Genomic DNA, 20,483 nt, shown 5'->3' with positions numbered 1-20,483 from the left:
ACCAGCCATCCTGTCTGTACCAGTTGTCCTTCCAGTGCCAGACTGCCATTCTGTTCCAGCTTTCCTTTTTGTACCTTAGTCTTTATCTGCATTCCTGTCCCCTGGGGACAGCTGCCGAAGAACAGAGGACTGCCCTGGAGTGGTATTTGGCAGCTACCTTCCAACGCAACCCTAACCTCACCATCAGAGGCTTTAGTGACGATGAGGTAGTTGCTTAGTCACACTGTTCCAAGGTAAGCCCGGACATGTGGTGCAGTGAGTCTACCCACCAGCGTGACAGCAACCCTAACAAAAATGTACTTTTGCCAAAATCATGACCATATCACACACAGAGTCTATATTGAGGGGAGATGAAAGCAAGTCAAAGTTACTCCTTCTACTGTTGCCATAAATAGAGTTCGATTGGCCACTCCAACAAGAGACGTCACCTGACACTCCATAAAAGTGTTGCTGAGTTTCAAGGATTTACAAATTCTTCATGTATAGAGTTCTGTTACAAAGCTGTAGAAGATCTGGTCTCCCCACCCTACACCCCGGTCCACTAAACTTCTTGAACTCCAAGTCAGGCTTTGCAAGTAGCCTGGAAAGCTCCCATGTGTTGAGCTTCCCGGACCTATATAAGGCCTTCCAAGACACACACCTGTTTGTTGGTATTAAGTATTTTAGTTTGTCTGTGCAGAATAACCTGTATGCATTCTACAGGACATCTGCTACCTGTCTGCGGTCTCCAGAATGTCTCCTGTCTTCCAGTGGCTTCCAGTACTTCTGCTATCTGTCTGCAGTCTCCAGTCTGCTTGCGGCTTCCAGTACCTTTACTATATGTCTGCGGTCTTCAGGATATCTCCTGTCTTCTTGCGGCCTTTAGTACTTCTGCCACCTGTCTGCAGTCTCCAGGATGTCTACTGTCTGCCTACAGTTTCCAGTACCTCTGTTACGTATTTATGGTCTTCCAGTACCTCTACTATCTTTCTGCGGTCTCCAGGACATCTGCTGTCTGCCTGCAGCTTTCAGTCCCTGCTACCTGTCTGCCTCAACTGCCTGCTACACTGATGTCTGTGTGCCCACCAAGACCTTGGGATTCATGGATCCACCGTACTTAGTGTGTTTGAAAGCTCCTCTACAAGAACCATGCAGAGGTCCCCTCAATTAACAAGTATCATCTTTAAGTCAAAGTAGAAGCTGCATATCAACCTGTTGACCAAGTCTTGTCACATGTGAGTGGCCAGATCGAGCAGAAGTCCTTTGCTCCATCTGTGTATATTTTTGTCCTTTCTTCATCGAACTCATGATCTAATTACCTACCACATTCATACTCCGGGCAACATCGATCAGACCTTTGTTTTAGTGACGGGATTTCACATGCGCCACAGGCGGAAGCTAAAAAAAATAAAATACAAGAGTTTAATGAGCTGTCAGTAACAAAATTACCAAAACTTTTCAAAATTGAACAATAGATTTTGGTATTACGTTTAGCTGTAGGACATGGCTTCACGGAGCAGTTTGTGATCCTATCGTCTAGGCAAATGCAGATACTGCAGGGGTCGTGGAAGGGGATCCAAGTTTCCAAATGCTAATAAAAATGTTAAGAAAAATTATTGATCCAAACAGAATAATTATCATAGCTATGAATACCCTACTAAAATTTGGAATAAGCCAATTAAAAACCCAAAAACCCATCAAGGAGATAAACATTTTGAAGGAAATCTATCTACTTGTCCACCAGAAGATGCCATCAGCTACCTACATGGCCACCAGAAGATGCCATCAACTATCTACATGGCCACCAGAAGATGCCATCAACTATCTACATGGCCGCCAGAAGATGCCATCAACTACCTACATGGCTTCCAGAATATGCCATCAAGTTGACGTGTCATAACAGGTACCTCCCATGGAAAAGTGTGACACTTCATAGAACAAACATAAGCCCTCTATTATCGTTCAAGAACCCTTTTAGGTAGTTCACTTTAACTCAACACTTAACATTTTTTCTTCTTCTTCCAACCCAAGAATCACACAGGATATTGGTTACCCAATTTATGGACGAAGGTCTCTAGTGGCTCAATATGTGAGATATACATTAAACAGCTCCTACTTTTAGTTTTCACATGGATAACTTGGGACGTTGTTACCTTGTGATGGTCTCCATTGTCATCAGTGCACTGGTCGCAAACACTTTCGGAGACACATTTTCCATTGAACATCACCTCTCCTGAGGGGCAGAAGCAACCTTCGGTAGGATGGTCGAAACACATAGTTTTGATGTGTGTATTGTTACAGTCCTTCTCACATCCGGTATGACAATGATTATATGCCATAGTATTGGGACAGACCATTGCTGCAGATGAGATAGAGAAGATAAATAAGTATATGATCAATCAGTGCTTAGATAAATGTATCTATAATCATTGATTGGTACAATGTGTCCTTCTTTACTATTCCTATTGGCTTGACATATCTTAAGATTCGCTGTTGGGAGATGTTTATGTTATATGTTTCTACTTATGGCCAACCAGTGGTTATGGTGTGATGTGGAGCTTGTTGAGAGAGAAAAAAGGTGCTATTACCATTGAGTTGGTTCTCACCATGTTTTCTAATCCCTTAGAGTAGTCAGTGGGGTACTACAAGGATCAGTATTGGGCCCTCTTCTTTTTCAAAATAATGATGAGTGAGCATGCTCGGCACTGCTCGATCAAGTATCAGGGTGATCAATATGTTCTATACTTGATCAAGTATCGTGTGGCTGCCCAATATGCTTGATTTTAGTAGCCCATAAACGGGAGGTAGGGGCCGAGAGAGAGAGAGATCATGCCCAGCCCTCTTGTTAGGGTCTTCCTTAAAAATGCTTGAGTTTCTCATTGACTTGTAAAAGGGTGAGATACGGTCAGTTCTCCCCTGAAGACAGCACTGGTTGCATTGTAGAGGTATATTTTATATGTGTAGAATAATATGTGTAAAGTTCCCTTGTGGGTTATGTCGCAGTACTGCCAGCTACCACTGGGAGCGACTGGGTTCTCTAGCTAGGGGAAGTCTCAGATCGAAGGTATAGCAGTAAGACTGGAAGAGTTAGCTAGAAAAGGCCCGGCCAACAGTGAAGGGAATATAGTAGTAAGGATTTCCTGGTTTTAGTTACATTAGTTATATAGGGATAGAGTGAATCACTGTAGTATAGTGGAGAGAGTGGTGTGGTGAGGAAGAACAGCGAACAGCAGGAGGAAGAAAAGGCTGGTGACCAGAAACAGATTGTAGCAGAGCGGTTTCTTGGAAGTAGTGAGAGGAATCAGGAACCGCGCCCCCGTGGCAAGCAGGCTTACAAGAATAGTGCGATTAATGAATGGGCCTAAAGGGCACTTTACATGCAGCGACATCGCTAGCGGTGTCACTGCTGATCGTACCCGCCCCCATCGTTTGTGCGTCACGGGCAAATCACTGCCCGTGGCGCACAATATCGTTAGTCCCTGTCACACAGACTTACCTGCCTAGCGACGTCACTGTGGCCTGCAAACCGCTTTCTTTCTAAGGGAGCGGTTCGTGTGGTGTCACAGCGACGTCACACGGCAGCTGTCCAATAGAAGCGGAGGGGCGAAGAGCAGCCAAAAGAAAGTGACGCCCACCTCGTTGCCGGAGGATGCAGGTAAGGTCTTGTTTGTCGTTCCTGGGGTGTCACACGTAGCGATGTGTGCTGCCTCAGGGACGACGAACAACCTGCATCCAGCACCAGCAACGATATTTGGGATTAGAACGACGTGTCAACGATCAACTATAAGGTGAGTATTTTTGATCGTTAACGGTCGTTCGTACGTTTCACACGCAACAACGTCGCTAACGAGGCCGAATGTGCGTCACGAATTCCGTAACCCCAACGACATCTCGTTAGCGATGTTGTTGCGTGTAAAGCGGCCTTTAGTCTTTGAACAGCCACCATCACTCGGTGTAGAATAGCCTCTACCTGGATTAGAAAGACTCTCATGCTCCCTCTGTTCACAGCCGTTAAAGGGGTTGTCCACTACTTTGACATTGATTGCCTATCCTTAGGATAAGTCATCAATGTCTGATCGTCCAGGGTCTGACACACTGCACCCCGCCGATCAGCTGATCCCGTTACCAGCGGCAGAGGCAGGAGGATAGAAATACATAGTTCCAGCACTACTCTGTCTTCTCATAGTGGCCTTGGCCGGGTACTGCACATCTGCCTCCTATTGATTAGAATGGGAAAAGGATGTGTAGTACCCAGCCACGGCTGCTATCAAAAGATGGAGCTGCGCTGGAACTGAGCATTTCCGGCCGCCTGCTCCTGCCACCAGGACCAGGATCAGCTGATCGATGGGAGTGCGGAGTATCGGACCCCAGACAATCAGACATTGATGACCTATTCTAAGGATTGTCCATCAATGTCAAAATAGTGGAGAACCCCTTTAAGGAATAGCCGTGTTGTATCTGTGGAATGCCTGTAAAGAACAACTGTGAGAGAAGAACAATAGTGTGTGGATCTTGTTATGAGTAAAGTTGGAGCCTTTGGTAACCAGTTTGAGTGCATCTTTAATTCCTATGGAAGGAAATCTGCACCGTGTGAACTGGACCCGAGGCACTGTGTGAACTGGACCCGAGGCAGCGGGCTGGCAGCCCAGGAGCACCATAGTGCTCAGGTAATCACACTGCACCTACTCCACCAGCTACACCCCTGCACACTCCGTCCCCAGTTCCTGTAATGTGTCAGGCGTCCCTCACCCCCGGCTACCACCCAGCCTCTCCTTACAGACCATTATGCTCATTATTCGAGTCAACCCTGTCCAAGCATACAACCTACTCGATTCGAGTACCGAGCACTCAAGCATTTTAGTGTTCGCTCATTGCTAATTCAAAGCTATATATTTTAGGGTCTTCTTTCTCATGCTAGATCATACCCAGTTTCCTTTTTAGCCAAGGACTTGTTTTCCCCCACAAGAGCAACGTGCAGCGCCGGCGTCTCTGCAGAGACATAGACTTACTCCCCGCCCCAGCCGGGTTGCGTCCTCCCCTGCCCTTCCCTAGTCTTCCACGAGTGCTGCTTCCTCCTTCCCCTCCTAGGCCCTGTACATGCTGCACAAGGCTCCTGGGAGTGCACTTAAAACGCGCGTGCACACACCGGCCCTCATCTTAAAGAGTCCGCATGCCATTACCTGGAAATGCCTCTCAGCCTATGGTTGAAAGGCACTGTATATTTAAGGCACGCTCCCATAAGAGGAGGTGCCTGCGCAATGCATTCAGTTAGTTGTTGTTCCAGTCTGCTAGCTAGTTGTCAGATCTCATTACCCCTGTTTTCATCGCCCTGTACCTGCCTTCCCATACCAGTCTGTCTCTGCCATGTCCACCATTCCTGTCTGTACCCACCTGTCCATGTGCCTCAGTCATCCTGCCTGTCCATCGCCTGTCCTGGGGTCAGATGCCACAGTCCCAGTCACTGCCCTGGGAGTAGTACCTGGCGTCCGCCTAGCAGTGGGTGTTTAGTTAAACCCTTCGACTAAAGGGTAAGCGCGGGATGCCCATGTGGTCCAGTGGGTCCACTAATCCCGCTCGCTACCCCTACACCAGCTTCGAAGATTACACAACGTCAATGAACCTTAAGAAACCCCTATTCTATTTCTTTTTCTGCCAACATTGTCCTTGTGGAAAAGTTCACATGACCCATTGGGGGGTCAGAATGGGGTACACCTGAGCTACAAGCCCCCCAAAAATAAATCTAATTGATTTTATACAAACTTTTTAAATATATATTTACAAAAATACACATACGTAAGCAGAGGATAAAATCAATGCGGTCTTCTTATTTGCTACTAGCGCCGAAATGTTTAATTAACATTGTTTTTCATGTGAAATTTGATGTTTTCTGTAACTCGGGAGGGTTATTTCTTTCAAATAACACATGCCATTAATCAGCATAAAAAGCGAATTTTCCTCGCCATGTGTATAGTTTATTCCTTTAACATGCTAAATAATAGGGCATCTTTTACATAAATAAAAGAGGAATCATGTGCGTTTGATTTTAAAATCCTTGCAATAAAACATCCCAAATTGTGAATGTAACTCATTTTGTAAAACCAAAAAAATAAATATATAAATAGAAAATTAGGAAAATCCAAATATTACACGTTATGCGGTTTCGCAATCGCGTTTTTGATCATTTGATTTTGTGTAAATATTTAGAATTGACGCTATTGAGTTACGTCAAGGAAATGTATATGAGGATCCATGTCCAGGGGTGGAGTTGGGGCTCGGATCGGTGTAAAATTACATGGCGAATTATCTTCAAGCAGAGAAATCATACAGTGTATACACCAAATTACCGTACATTCTGTGCAGCTGTAAATTTTTGTGGACTGAGGAAAATGTGTGTGTAGGCCTTGATATGTATTTACTGTTTATAGGTGGCATTTCATTTTTATCATATGTTAACCAACTGAATACACAAAATCATGTAAAGACTAGAAATCAGCGAGTACTACCATGCTCATGTGCTCGGTACTCGTAACTAGTGATGAGCGGGCACTACCATGCTCGGGTGCTCGGTACCCGTAACTAGTGATGAGCGGGCACTACCATGCTCGGGTGCTCGGTACCCGTAACTAGTGATGAGCGGGCACTACCATGCTCATGTGCTCGGTACTCGGAACTAGTGATGAGCGAGCACTACCATGCTCATGTGCTCTGTACTCGGAACTAGTGATGAGCGAGCACTATCATGCTCAGGTGCTCAGTACTCGTAACTAGTGATGAGCGGGCACTACCATGCTCAGGTGCTCAGTACTCGTAACTAGTGATGAGCGGGCTCTACCATGCTCGGGTGCTCGGTACTCATAACTAGTGATGAGCGGGCACTACCATGCTCAGGTGCTCTGTACTCGTAACTAGTGATGAGCGGGCACTACCATTCTCAGGTCCTCAGTACTCGTAACTAGTGATGAGCGAGCACTACCATGCTCGGGTGCTCAGTACCCGTAACTAGTGATGAGCGAGCACTACCATGCTCGGGTGCTCAGTACTCATAACTAGTGATGAGCGGGCACTACCATGCTCGGGTGCTCAGTACTCGTAACTAGTGATGAGCGGGCACTACCATTCTCAGGTCCTCAGTACTCGTAACTAGTGATGAGCGAGCACTACCATGCTCGGGTGCTCAGTACCCGTAACTAGTGATGAGCGAGCACTACCATGCTCGGGTGCTCAGTACTCATAACTAGTGATGAGCGGGCACTACCATGCTCGGGTGCTCAGTACTCGTAACTAGTGATGAGCGGGCACTACCATTCTCAGGTCCTCAGTACTCGTAACTAGTGATGAGCGAGCACTACCATGCTCAGGTGCTCAGTACCCGTAACTTGTGATGAGCGGGCACTACCATGCTCGGGTGCTCTGTACCCATAACTAGTCATGAGCGAGCACTACCATGCTCAGGGGTAGAAATGAGTGAACATGAGGTTCGAGGTTCGGAATTTGAGCTCCAAAAAACAAGGTTCAGGTGCGATGTACGAGCGAGTGACGAGTATGAACCACTCAAGGAAGCAGCGCTGTGCTTGGGTATGAGTGACGCTTAGCCCTGTGCGTTCTGCGGGCAGTTTTTGATCGGCTCACATTTGGGGTAATATTAGCATGATCAGATGTAGTGCACACACACAACCCCCCCCCCCAAAAAAAAAAAAATTATAAACCCCACCCACCCTGCCCCGGAAGTGTTTTGCTAATACAAAAATGAAAATAAAGTAGTGAAATATGTGATGCTGAATTTCTGTTTGCGAAAATGAGAGAATCAAAGAATTCCAAAAGGCTGAGGACATTTATGGAATGAGCTTTTGGATAAAAGACTCGTAAACTTATATAGTCTCAAATTTTATTGTGTTTTGGGAATTGTGAGAGGACAAGGATCTGCGTGTGGTGACACGGACGAGGAGGATTCCTACAGCGATGAGTAAAAGTCTTCCTCGCAGAAGATGGATGACATCAGGTGTTGTTATCCCTTGAGTCATTTATTTGAAAGCAACAAAAGAGGGAAAGCCCTTCAATAGTAATGCGGGTGACTGCGGAAAAGACATGTAGGGACAGAGAGAATCGAGCTACACGAAGGAATTTAGTAGCGTCACATGAGGTGATGGAATATTCAACATATGGTTTCTGGGATATACATTTTACAGTTGCTGAAGGGGAACTACAATGTTTAATTTACAAAGCGAGAGGGATCTATTTTTAATGGGTAAAAAGGTGCAAATCTGGTTCCCATCATAGTGCCTTATATTGGAAAAAACACATTATGGGCATGAGAGGCTACATAAAGACCATAAATTCCCGGACTATTTGCCTGTATTTTTCAGTTTAAGCAGATGGACTAGTTTTTTGTTCCCCCTTGAAGACACCAATCGCATTGTTGACATGTAATGTAAATTGTGATGTATAGCAGTTTTGTACCGTGTAATAGTGAAATGATGTGTTTATACTATGGCAGTAGGGTCAGAAATGGCTAATAGTTGGGACTGACCCATAGCGGGAGTGGTTAGGGTGCAGGGAAAGTGACGTCTCCTGTGGAACATTAGATAGGGTCTAGCTAGTGACTAGAAAAGTACGCCCGTTCTGAGGAAGCTATAGCGGCGAAACGCGCGTGAGGAGGGTCCCCCTGGTAATTATCTTTATCTCTCTATTTACTATACCTCTCATACACAGTGAAGCTGATTGGCACCTTTGTTTACTTATGCTCTCATGTACTGTGAGATTTTTGGATAATGCCACTTATCTCTTGGTCTATTTAGCATTACTATTGTTTTTGGCTGCAGGCTGTGGAATGGTTGATTCTATTGCCACCTACTGACCACACATGGTATATATAACCCACATATTTTTCTACTAGTAAGGATGTAATACAATCTATTTTGCTATTTAAGAAAGTACTATATTATATTCTATATATACTATTGATCAAATTGTATAGTAGTTAACACACTCCACTTTGGTGTGAAGCCTTTTTCCATGCTATTGTTCAATTTAAGGGTATTTTTACATGTTTTATATATAAATTAATAAAAGTGTATGTTTAGGTGAGATGAAATTGTATATTAGGATTTGTATAAGGCTTTTTTTCTGTAATTTTTCTCTTCTTTTATGTAAAGCTTTTTATTATTGATATTATAATAAAGAATTTACATTTTTAGATTTGTGTTATGGAGTTCTTTCTTGATATAGGTTTAGTGACTAGAAAAGGCCTAAGGTCTAGACAGGCGAGAAGGCCACAGATCTGTACCAGTCTGTCGCAGAACCAGGAGGTATCCTCCATGCTGTTCGGAGCCTATGGCTCACCTCGTGATGGGCTTAGGAGAGTCCAGGAACCAGTCGGGTATCGGGGAGAAGTGTACCTATAATGATCTTTTTGAAAAACTATAACAACCTTTCCACTAAAACTAGCATGCGACTGGCTCCTTTCTCGAGATAGATGCAAGTCCTATTGGTGCGACCCACATCTACTCTACATCAGGGGTAGACATATCATTGGTGCAACCTGTGCAATCGCACAGGGGCCGATTCCCACCTCTAAAACAGATGGAATTGTTCAATTTAATGAGCTATTGGACTTCAAAGGTGGTCCCAGACATTGTTCTTGCACAGGGGCCCTTTTCTGTCTGTTTCTGCCAATGCTATACATATATGGATATGCTAGAAACGTAAGACATGGGAATGCTATTTTAAGGAAGCACCTATAGCTCTTACTTCCACCTACACTTGGTTGTTCTCACTTTCTAGTCTTGTATTCACTTAAGCTAAAATTGGTTATACTCACGACAAACCTCTGATGACCTCCAGTTTACGCACACTCCATGGAGGTGGCAGAGGTGGCTGTAACTTGCAATGATCTCGCAGGGATCCTGACCATGACAGCTGGTTTCTTGACATAACTTGAAATAATCACTTGGTTGGATCTTGGAATGGCATTGTTCGAATGTTTCGGAAAGCAGAATGTTGCACTGATGACTTGGACTTTGGCGACATACGTCATCTAGCTTGGTTTCGCATGTTCTTCCAAACTCATCGACCAGGGTCCATTCTTTTACGAACCTGCTTTTGTCTCTAGTAACGGAGCCGTCCTTGAGTATGAAGTCATTAACTGGGTTGTGGTCACATATTCCTGTTTACAAAGAAAGGAAAGCCAAAACTGAGTGGGCCGGCAAGGTGCACACATTGCCCAAAGATCATTGAGGCCAAAAATTGAATGCCTCCTTAATGTCACACACTGGTCACACATAGTTGGAGAGGATCTACTTTATGACTTGGGTAGATGTACCAGGTAAAATACCTTTAGCACTTGCTCCACAGCCATGACTAACTTCTACATACATGACCCTTCTGCTCCCTCAGAAATCAACACGGGCAATATTCCTACTACTTCTTCAAAGGCAAGAGGAAAAACGGTTGAGTGGCCCAACAACAAAAGCTATTATTTAATAGCTCTTATCAATAGATCAAGAAATACTTTTTGGCCTTAAATTTTGTAGAAGAACTTCCATTGTCCAAAAACAAAAGACCCAAAGCATCATTACGCATGCTAAACAATTGGGTAGAATATTTCACCCTAAATGGATGGGTTGGCTAAATATTTTGAACAGGCTGCCCCTGTTGGTGGACACAGGAGGAACTGGAAAAAGGACAATGTCCTCAATGAATCAATGAATGAGTGACACTGTGGAACTAATCAATATGTTATCAGTCGCTTTTAGTAGGTGACGTCCTGTTCAAGCTGGCTCAATAAGGGCCTTTTTCTCCCTGGTTTGGTAAACCTACTGACCCCATGCTTGACTCTAAGTGCTTTGAGGGTTTCCTATAACTTGCCATTAGGTTTTCTTCTATGCGTGACCGATTCAAAAGGTTGAAGGAGAAATATAGCTGCAATTCTGACTCATTAAAACAAAAAGTTTTTGTAGGATTGAGGTTGGGTTTACTTCTTTTGACCACGTTATTGGCATGTGTTCTTCTGTACCTTTCCTCCTGGCTGGAGATATCCCAAGATGACGCAAGATAACTAGCTCTGAGAAAATACTTTTTTGTTACTCGACATCTGTTGAGTAATGCCATTGGGTAACGACAGCTGTCATATCAGTATATTTCGAGCCAGAAGGAAAGACATTGAAGGTCTGGGTGCCTGTTTAGTAGAAAGATGTAAATTAGGATTACTTACCACAAAGTCCTGACGTCTTTGCCGAGAAGCCATGAGGGATAAACTCGAGTATGAATTCATTGTTTGTTGGTGTAAATGTAAAAACAAATCCCAGCTCAGGAATTTTAATATTATGCATAATAGCTCCAAAAACGGCCACCTCGAAGGTGTTGTTGTACGGCACCTGGACCTGCTCTCCATTGACGGAGACCTAAGAGTTGTGAAGCAGAACATACAGTAAGTCAATGATGTCCATCTTATACTTTTACCACTGAACACCCATTGTTCTTCTTTATCCGTAGGCGGGCTTTGCACACTACGACATCGCAGGTGCGATGTCGGTGGGGTCAAATTGAAAATGACACACTTCCGGCATCACATGCGACATCGTAGTGTGTAAAGCCTAGATGATACGATTAACGAGCGCAAAAGCGTCGTAATCGTATCATCGGTGCAGCGTCGGCGTAATCCATAATTACGCTGACGCGACGGTCCGATGTTGTTCCTCGCTCCTGCGGCAGCACACATCGCTGTGTGTGAAGCCGCAGGAGCGAGGAACATCTCCTACCGGCGTCACTGGGGCTTCCGTAGGATATGCGGAAGGAAGGAGGTGGGAGGGATGTTTACATCCCACTCATCTCCGCCCCTCCGCTCCGATTGGCCGCCTGGCATGTGACGTCGCTATGACGCCGCACGACCCGCCCCCTTAACAAGGAGGCGGGTCGCCGGCCAGAGCGACGGTCGCAGGACAGGTGAGTCCATGTGAAGCTGCCGTACCGATAATGTTCGCTACGGCAGTTATCACAAGGATATCGCTGCTGCGACGGGGGCGGGGACTATCGCAGCATCGGCCTGCGATGTCGCAGCGTGCAAAGTACCCCTTAGGCTCGTGGGTATTAGTGGATTTTGACATGGTGCTTAAAGTGGTAGTCACTTCCCTTCCCCCATGCAAAAGTGAAGGGGAATAGAAATCAAGACCATCCAAGCATAGGCACAGTTGTACACCTGAATACAAGGTATCTCAGAGACTACTTTTGGGTAATTTTGTATTGCCATTGTATCCTATCCATATATAAAGGAGTTTTCTCAAGAAGTAATATCTGGTCCTCAACCAGTAATTTCCCAGCTACAGCTAAATACAGCATGCTTTGATGGGTTAAATAAATGGTAGCCTATATAAAATGTCTCTATGACCATGGTCCTTACCCAGAAGCTCTCCAGTTCTTGTTATATGACAACTTTTTGCATGTCCTGTCAACCTATACTATTGGTCTCCTACGTGCGCCATAGAGCATATGAAAACTACAAATCCCAGAATCCCCTGACCATGCTCTACGCTCTATGACCTGGCATATATTTCTACCATAATTTACTCCAAATTATAGTAACTATATCAGGCCATGGTGGGCCCAGCTCCTCAATGTGAGCCCAGCTCCTCAAGATGGGCCCAACTTCTCAAGAAGGGTCCAACTTCTCAAGGTGAGCCCAACTCTTCAAGGTGGCCCCAGCTTCCCCTCTGTCCCTATCTCCTTGTTTCCCAGCTCCTTACTGTCCACTTTTTAGAAGTGACTAGGCTGGAGCAAAATAGAAATAAACGTTTTACCAAAATGTGACAATTCCCCATGCCAAATCTCCCAATGTCTCCATGATGGTGTGTATATTTGCCAACAGTTCCAAATTTCCTCAAATTGTCCCAATATTTTAGATAGAATCCTAGTGAATTCATGGCTTCCTTGAGCTGGAAAAGAAGTAGGGTTTATGTAAAGAAAAAGTGACCCAAAATGGGCATTCTCGATGAATCGGTGATGTTTAACGCCAAGGCAGGGTAGGTGGCAGGAACCAAACATTCCTATGCTACCAACTCTAATATTGGTAAGTTTATGTGTGTAGCTTCAGATATAGCAGAACTTGAAGTCTCAGCATTATCATGGAGCAAAACGATTAGCAAGATCCTGGTGGAGATGGTCACGTCGGTAGTGTGTGGCCTTCGTACCAGAAGTTAGTGAACTTCTACCTCACTGCTATCCAGCACCTCTTCTAATAAGAAGGTATAGTGCCAGATAGGGGGAAGGTCGTAGGGCTCTGTTCCAATAGTAATGGATTATCAATGTAGCCACTGCACCAGGGTCCTACAATGTTTTTGGTTAACTGTACCTAGCATGCCGGGACAGCCTACCAGATATCATGTGTCTTTACAACACTTGTCTCCAGCTCATAGCTGCAGCACAACCAGGGCCGCCATCAGGAAATTGCTGCCATTACTGGTGTAAGGGGCCTGGTGAGCAGAAGCACAGTGGGGGGCCCAGACTGGGTGAGACATGCTGCTCAGCCTGCACTGTGCAGTCATCTGCCAGCAATGGAACAAACCACTGGTCGCAGCCAAACAGGCTGTCACAGTCCATGAGCTCTGTTCAGGATTCGAACCCAGGACATCTTGCTGCCCAAGTGACAATCATACCACTAGACCAAAGAGGGCATTGTGAGCAGAAGTGTCATGGGCGGGGAGGGAGCCGTCGCTGCTGCGCTCTCGCTGGCGCTCGGGTCCGGCGCTGCTGCTGCTCGGTGGCTCGAGCGGTGGGCCGGATCCGGGGACTCGAGCGGCGCTCCTCGCCCGTGAGTGAAAAGGGTGATTTGGCTTGGGGATTTAGTCCGTGACGCCACCCACGGGTTGTGGTGAGGTTGGATACCACCGCTGCTGTTGACGGGGATCCCAGGAGCGATGGCAGGGAGCAGCTGGGATGTTGTTTCCCCCTCCGTGGGTAGGGGGTTGGTGGTCCCGGGGCCCGGTGAGGTGACGGGGAAGCAGGGCTGGACAAGGTGCAGGGGGCGCTTGAACTGCGCAGCGCGGTGACGGACGGCACGGTAGTACTCACTCATCCACAAACGGATGCAAGTCTCTGGTAAAACAAATGGCTGGATGGACAGGTCCCGCAGCCAGCTGCTGTGGTTTCTCCCGGACGGTTGGTGGTGGCTGCCTTTCCCTGCACCTTTTGTGTGTGTTCGGTCCCGATGGCTTCCCACCGGTAACCCGCTCCCCAGAGTGGATATGCGCCGGAGGAGCCCTTTTGCCCGCAGGCTCTGGCCCTGGGAACTCTAGCTGTGGCGGTAGCTGTATTTCCCTTGTGCTGTTTGGACGGTTGCCTTCAATCGGGTCTTGGCTGTTTGGAAACCCCTGGGGTTCCGGTCACTAACGGATTTGACCTGTTTAACGGCGACTCCAAGCCTGGTCGGGGTCCGCAGGCCCTGCCGGTTTGTGCTGGCTTCACTTCGCTCCCTGGTTCGGTACCGGCGGGCCACCGCCCGTCCCCGGTCCTACGGTTCCGCGTTGATCCGCCTCTCCTGCAGACGGCCACCACCGTCTGCCAACCTTGCTCTTGGTGCCCGGGCCACGTACCCGGACACAGTCAGTTTGCTCCTCTACTATCACTTCACTCCTCACTGTTTCCCTTCCCTCACTTCACTGACTTTCTTTCCCGCCTCCAGGACTGTGAACTCCTCAATGGTTGGGGCCAACTGCCTGGCTCCACCCCACCTGGTGTGGACATCAGCCCCTGGAGGGAGGCAACAAGGATTTGTGTCTGACTGATGTGCCTATCTCGGGGTGGGAGTGTCGTGTTGTAATCCCTGTGACGACCTGGCTAGTCCAGGGCGCCACAGAAGTACAGTGGGGGGTCCCGGACTGGGTGAATCACGTGGCTCAGCCTGCGCTGTGGACTATACAGGCAGGACACTGTATAAACAGACTAGCAAACTGTGTGGCACACTGGGGCCCGTGGTAATTCATTTTCTTTTATTAAGACCCATACTCCTCAATCACAACTGCAACTACTTCCATTGTATGGTCACAGCAGAGGGGGCCGGCAGCGTCTGACATCAGCGACGTCAGACACTACTGGCCCACCCTCTGTAACTATGCTACCGCGCCACCACCCCACAGGTCCTTGCGGCCCATTTCGGTATATGCAGGGGTTGAAAGCCCAAAAGTGATAAGGTGCGCATGCACGCCCTCCCACCCACTCATCTGTGTGATCTCCTATTCCCCCATCCAACCTACTATTCGCCCAGCCGCCGGCCCACCCACCCGCTATTCTTCTTATGTCATTATGCCGAATATCCATCATGCCTCCTATTCATATCTATGGGAGACAATGATGAGGATTGCAGAATGGCAGGTTTTAGGGATTTTGGAAAGCTCATGGGGTGTAGCCTTGTAGTCTCAAGAAGGCCCGAACATCTTGCCAGTATAATACCCTGAAATTTCTGGTGGCGGCCCTGATCACAACTACAGCCCACAATATGCTTGGACCACCCCCAAGGAACGGAGAATCTACGAGGAAAGTTTTCCAATCAGGTGTTCCTCTTGTAAAACTAATAGACTGGTATAGTCAAGGAATTCTGTAAAGTGTAGTTTTGTTTTATTTGTATTTTTCACTAAAAATGGAAAAAGTTAATTTTGAAGTTGAAATCTACAGTAGAATGAAAAAAAAAAAAAAAATGATACAAAAGCCGATGCAATACATATTTTTAAAGTAAGAACGCATAGAAGCGCACGAGCGCCTGTAGAAACTGGCAATAATCCATTTAATCTCGGCCGGCGTTGTAAAGCGTTGTTTTCCTTAGCGCTTGGTGAGCAGTTATGTTCTAGCTGTTTGGGATGTTTTTCACTGTGCATCATTGTTCGCTGGAGATTACTCACACACTGCAGTCATCCTGCCAGAGGTCGGGGAGAAGTCAGCAAGCAGGATTTTATATTGGGTGCTGTGACTACAGGGCCTCTAAGGAAAATTAGAATTTAACGAGAAAATATCGGAATAAAGGTGAAGGATATTTATGAATAAGACACTAAACTTGAAGTTATTATTTAATGTTATTTCAAGGTCAAATATTCCGTATCAATATACAAGGCTCCAAATTATCTGAAAAGATGTAATATTAGACGGGTTCTGCCATAAACTAAACTTATCAGTGTGATTGCTGTTGATTAACTGTTAGGATTCCACCCTGAATTGGGGTATCCTGATGTAAATGTAGGAGTGGTGCGCAATTGTGATCCCCATTCTATTCACTTTCCATTGGCAGTCTCATGCCGTCAATGGTGGAAGACTACACAGCCGCTATGGCATCTGTGATGTGGAGGACCCTGGAGATGATCATCACAGGTCACTACCTGGCGTCAGCCACTGTCACGGGGAATTTACTCACGGACCAGTTCCTAAACTGGCCCTTAGACTGGAGATCCTGAGCTGTCCCTCTTCTCGGAGGTAAGCTTGATGGTAGCCAGGTCCGAGCCCCCAACTTGACCCTGTCTCCAGTCCAAGCCCTGATCTTACTCCCCCCACACTGGGAGTGGGCCAGAAACCCAGTAACAAAATCCCACAGAAAAGATACAGACAAGGGAGAACGTTACCTTGTACACACTGCACTCAAACACAAAGGAGAGACAATATGTGTACAGGGGAATAAGGAAAAAGGGTAGGGAATAAACTCAGGACAGAGGAACGTTCACACCACACAGAAAAGAAACTGTTGTTCACCATGAACTGACAAAAATTGAGCCAGGGATCACTGATGCTATCTTCGGCGGTCTCCTACTACACTCCCCCAACCTAAAATAGGAAGGAGCAGCTGTGGATGGTAATCAGCAACCTGGCTCTCAGACGAGTTGCACACTGCTTCAAAAAAGGATTTACTCCTGCATGGCTGGGAGCAGTGAAACAACTCAGCCGACGCCCAGCAGTGTTGAGCACTTAAGAGAGACCAGGTTGCCTGTCGGACTATGCAATGTGAACAGAGTCTGACGCCATAGTAGTAATCCATGTGTGTGGATTCGGACGGTGCATGACAGCTACATCGCTCAACATCCAATGTATGTATGGCAGAACTCAAAAAACTGTTGTATGAAGCAAGTTCAAATGCACTGAGCCCACTCCATACCTTGATCTTCAGTTAAAGGGGGTCTCTTACCACAAAATGCCTTTTAGGCTAACTTTATAGTGATATAGGTGACTTCACACCTATGACGTGCCTTTGTTTTGGACAATCCCTACCTTTAAGACAATAAACTAAATACAAGGTGCCTCCCATCCTGGAAATCCTAGAGATCAGCTGTCATCTATGGTGACTTAGTGTTCAGTTTGATCACATGCTGTGGGGAGCCAGTCACATTTGCTCCCATCCTATATAAGTATGCTGGCTAGACACTTGCTTTAATGCCAGCTATAGCTTTTCTATACTGGTATAGTGAGGTGTTGAGATCCAGACTTACTGATGATTGTAGTACTTTATTACTGTGAGGAGTTGTCATCTTTGGTGAATAAGTGTTCAGTTTCCTTGCAGCACCTCCAGGAATTTCATTTTGTCCATTCAAATCAATGGTTTGTCTATGTAAAATTGTCACTAGGAGGTTTTTACAATTAACGCTGACTGTCCTGGAGGCGTCAGGATCTGTGGAGACTACAGAGTCTGGCACTCTGCTTGCTTACTTCTCTGATGTGTGTGATCAGCGTTGGTAGACTCAGGCATCGACCCATAGATTTATAGTTCATAGGCAGGATAGCAAATGTTAATCTCTGCTAAGCTGCTTGTTAGATCCTGTGATCACATGCTGTGGTGGAGCCAGTCATATTCGCTCCCCTTCTATATATGCTGGCTGGACACTTGCTTTAATGCCAGCTATAGTTTCTCTATACTTGTCTGGTGAGGTGGTGAAATCCAGACTTACATGTGATTGTAGGACTTTATTGCTGTGAGCGGTTGTTAACCCTTGTTGTCCTTGTGTTGCTGCCTTACTGCACTTGCTTTTCTCCTTAGTCTCTTATTGTTTGTTCTTGTGAGTTTGCAGTGTGTCTGAATTTTGGTTTTCCCCTGGTCTGTCTTTATCTGTGTTGCTATCACACGCCTGCCCCTTCATTCCCTGGGTGGGAAGAGAACAGATTAGATCTGACCAAGAGACTAGCCAGGCACGGGATTCCAGCATCTCCACCATCAAGGTTAATCTGTAGGTTAGGGATAGCCTAGGGTCCTCTAGCATGAGGGACAATATAGGAGCCCCCTGTCCCTCACTATTGACAAATACACACAGATGTATCTCGTCTTCTGGAGAGAGATGATAATCTTTGCCACGGTTTCTGTAAGTTTAGAGCCCCATCTCCCCCACAATGCAATAATTCAGAACAGTTTGAAATTGATTAATTAAACCAAAGAAAACTTACACAGTATTTTCTTTATAAAATTGAAAATTTTATATACAGGCACAAAACAATTAAGAAGACAGAAGTACGTTGAGTTACCTGCATGTTGTATGAGAGCTTTGCAGTGTCCCCGTTGTACTTCATGGTCACTGAATCCATGCAGGTCTGACCATTCGATGACACGCATTCACCATTCTGAAGGACGACTTCCAGATTGTTTTTTGGGTCATTAAACAACACATAGGAGCAATTACCGAGGAGTTTAAAATTAAGTCCATCAAAAGTGACAATGTGTCGGCTGGAACTTCCCTTACAAATACCTGAGGAAGGAATGAGAAGGTGCAATTGTATCTATTGTGAAATATTTTGGGTACCTGTATCTTAAAAAATTCTTCGAGCATCGTATTTTCTCCTCTCCTTTGAAGAAAGTTGATCATCGATCCTTCGAATAAAGCTCTGAAATACCCAGATAGAATGAAGCGCCACAGCCCCTTTCATTATCGGATTCTCGGGTAGTCCCACTGACAAATGAAGGATCACTGCGCTACGCTAACAGGTCAACTTAGAGACACGTTAATAAGATTGTCAGGGAACTCAGCGGATTGACTCCTACCGATCACCTCTCCAGAGGAATATCCCTTTAAAGAGAACCTTTCATCTCCAAAAATACTATTTAACTGCAGATATGGGGATTGGTAAATATTTAAACCTCATGTAGCTGGATTACTGACACAGCGGCTACACGGAGAAAAAGAACTTATATCCTCCCTGTAACCTCTTGCTTAAAGTCAATGGGGCGGTGAATGAAGAGGTTACAGTCACCGCTCAATATACATTGAGCATGCTGTAATCACTCACTGGAACATTGATTGACAGCTGACTTTGCAGTGCCCTCCATGTGTAGTGAGCGGTGACTGTAACCGATACATGCACCACCCCAATTACTCAAATCAAGCCGGTGTAGGGGCAGCGAGTGGGATTAATGGACCCACTGGACTACAGGTGAAACCCAGGCTTACCCTTTAGTAGGAGAGGCTTAACTCAGCACCCACCACAAGGCGGACACCAGGTACCACTCCCAGGGAAGTGACCGGGACTGTGGCAGCTGACCCCAGGACAGGAGACAGACTCAGGTACGGACACAGGTGCAGGCAGGTACAGGAGAGATGAACAGGGAGGTGGCTACGGACAGGTATTTTGGGCCCATCAGAGACAGATAGGTATGGGAAGGCAGGTACAGGGTGTCGGACACAGGGATAACGGCACAGGAGCACAGGAACCTGACAATTAGCTATCAGCAGACTGGTATACTAACTAACTGAAGGTTTTGCGCAGGCACCTCCCCTAATGGGAGAGTAGCTTAAATACACAGTGCCTCTCAGCCTTAGAAATTAGATGCTGGACCTTTAATAGGAGGGCCGGTGTGCGTGCGTGCATCTTAGATGCACTGCTAGGAACTCTGCGCTGCATGTACAAGGCTCAGGAGGGGAGGGAAGCAGCAGCACACGTGGATGGCTGGGGAAGTGTGGGGGAGGACGCGATCCGGCTGAGGCAGTGAGCAAGTCTGTGTCCCTGTATAGATGTCAGCGCTACACAAGCAGCTACAGGGAAGATTTAATTTCATTTTGTCCCTGTAGCTGCTGCTCCAGTAAGGCAGCCAGGCAGGATTTTAATGCCATTTGCCTGTATGTAGATCAACCCCATATCTGCAGGTAAATGTTGTTTTGAGCATGATAGGCTCCGTTTAAAAAGCATATTCATTTTCACCGCAAATTTTTTCCATTGCTCTAGTGCAACTGCAATAAAATAAAGAAACTGCGTAAATAGTCTTCACTACAAATCTCCTACCATTATCTGTATACAGCTCCAATGCAGACCTACAGTAAGTATCTCGATGTCTACACCTTACAACACATCTTGTGTATGATACTGCAGTCACTTCTTGCTCTACTTTCTCTTCCCCTTTTCTACTATTTTTAGGTTAGAAGTAAGCAATGGTCGAAAGGGAGTAGCACCTGTCTGCCAATTTTCTGTCCTGTTCTAGCAACCATATTGTCTAAAAGTTACAGAAAGAGCGGCCAGTTTGGTTGACACTTTTTCAATTATCAAATCAATAAGTTACTGAA

General features: G+C 46.0%; 1 protein-coding gene across 1 annotated transcript in view; it reads right to left on the bottom strand.

Moving 5' to 3' along the window:
- VWF (von Willebrand factor) overlaps window positions 1-20,483 on the bottom strand; it is a 236,274-nt gene that overhangs the window by 59,626 nt on the left and 156,165 nt on the right. The window contains exons 35-40 of the mRNA XM_075344246.1: window positions 18,457-18,677; window positions 11,189-11,378; window positions 9,797-10,141; window positions 2,133-2,338; window positions 1,468-1,570; window positions 1,303-1,377 (exon numbers count right to left, since the gene is read on the bottom strand). Of these exons, the coding sequence (XP_075200361.1) occupies window positions 1,303-1,377; window positions 1,468-1,570; window positions 2,133-2,338; window positions 9,797-10,141; window positions 11,189-11,378; window positions 18,457-18,677 (1,140 nt within the window). The remainder of the gene's footprint in view (window positions 1-1,302; window positions 1,378-1,467; window positions 1,571-2,132; window positions 2,339-9,796; window positions 10,142-11,188; window positions 11,379-18,456; window positions 18,678-20,483) is intronic.

The sequence above is a fragment of the Anomaloglossus baeobatrachus genome, chromosome 4 (assembly GCF_048569485.1).
Source record: "Anomaloglossus baeobatrachus isolate aAnoBae1 chromosome 4, aAnoBae1.hap1, whole genome shotgun sequence".
In the NCBI taxonomy this organism is placed as follows: Eukaryota; Metazoa; Chordata; class Amphibia; order Anura; family Aromobatidae; genus Anomaloglossus; species Anomaloglossus baeobatrachus.
Note: the sequence above shows the minus strand (reverse complement) of the source record. Positions and strands in the feature narration are given on the sequence as shown.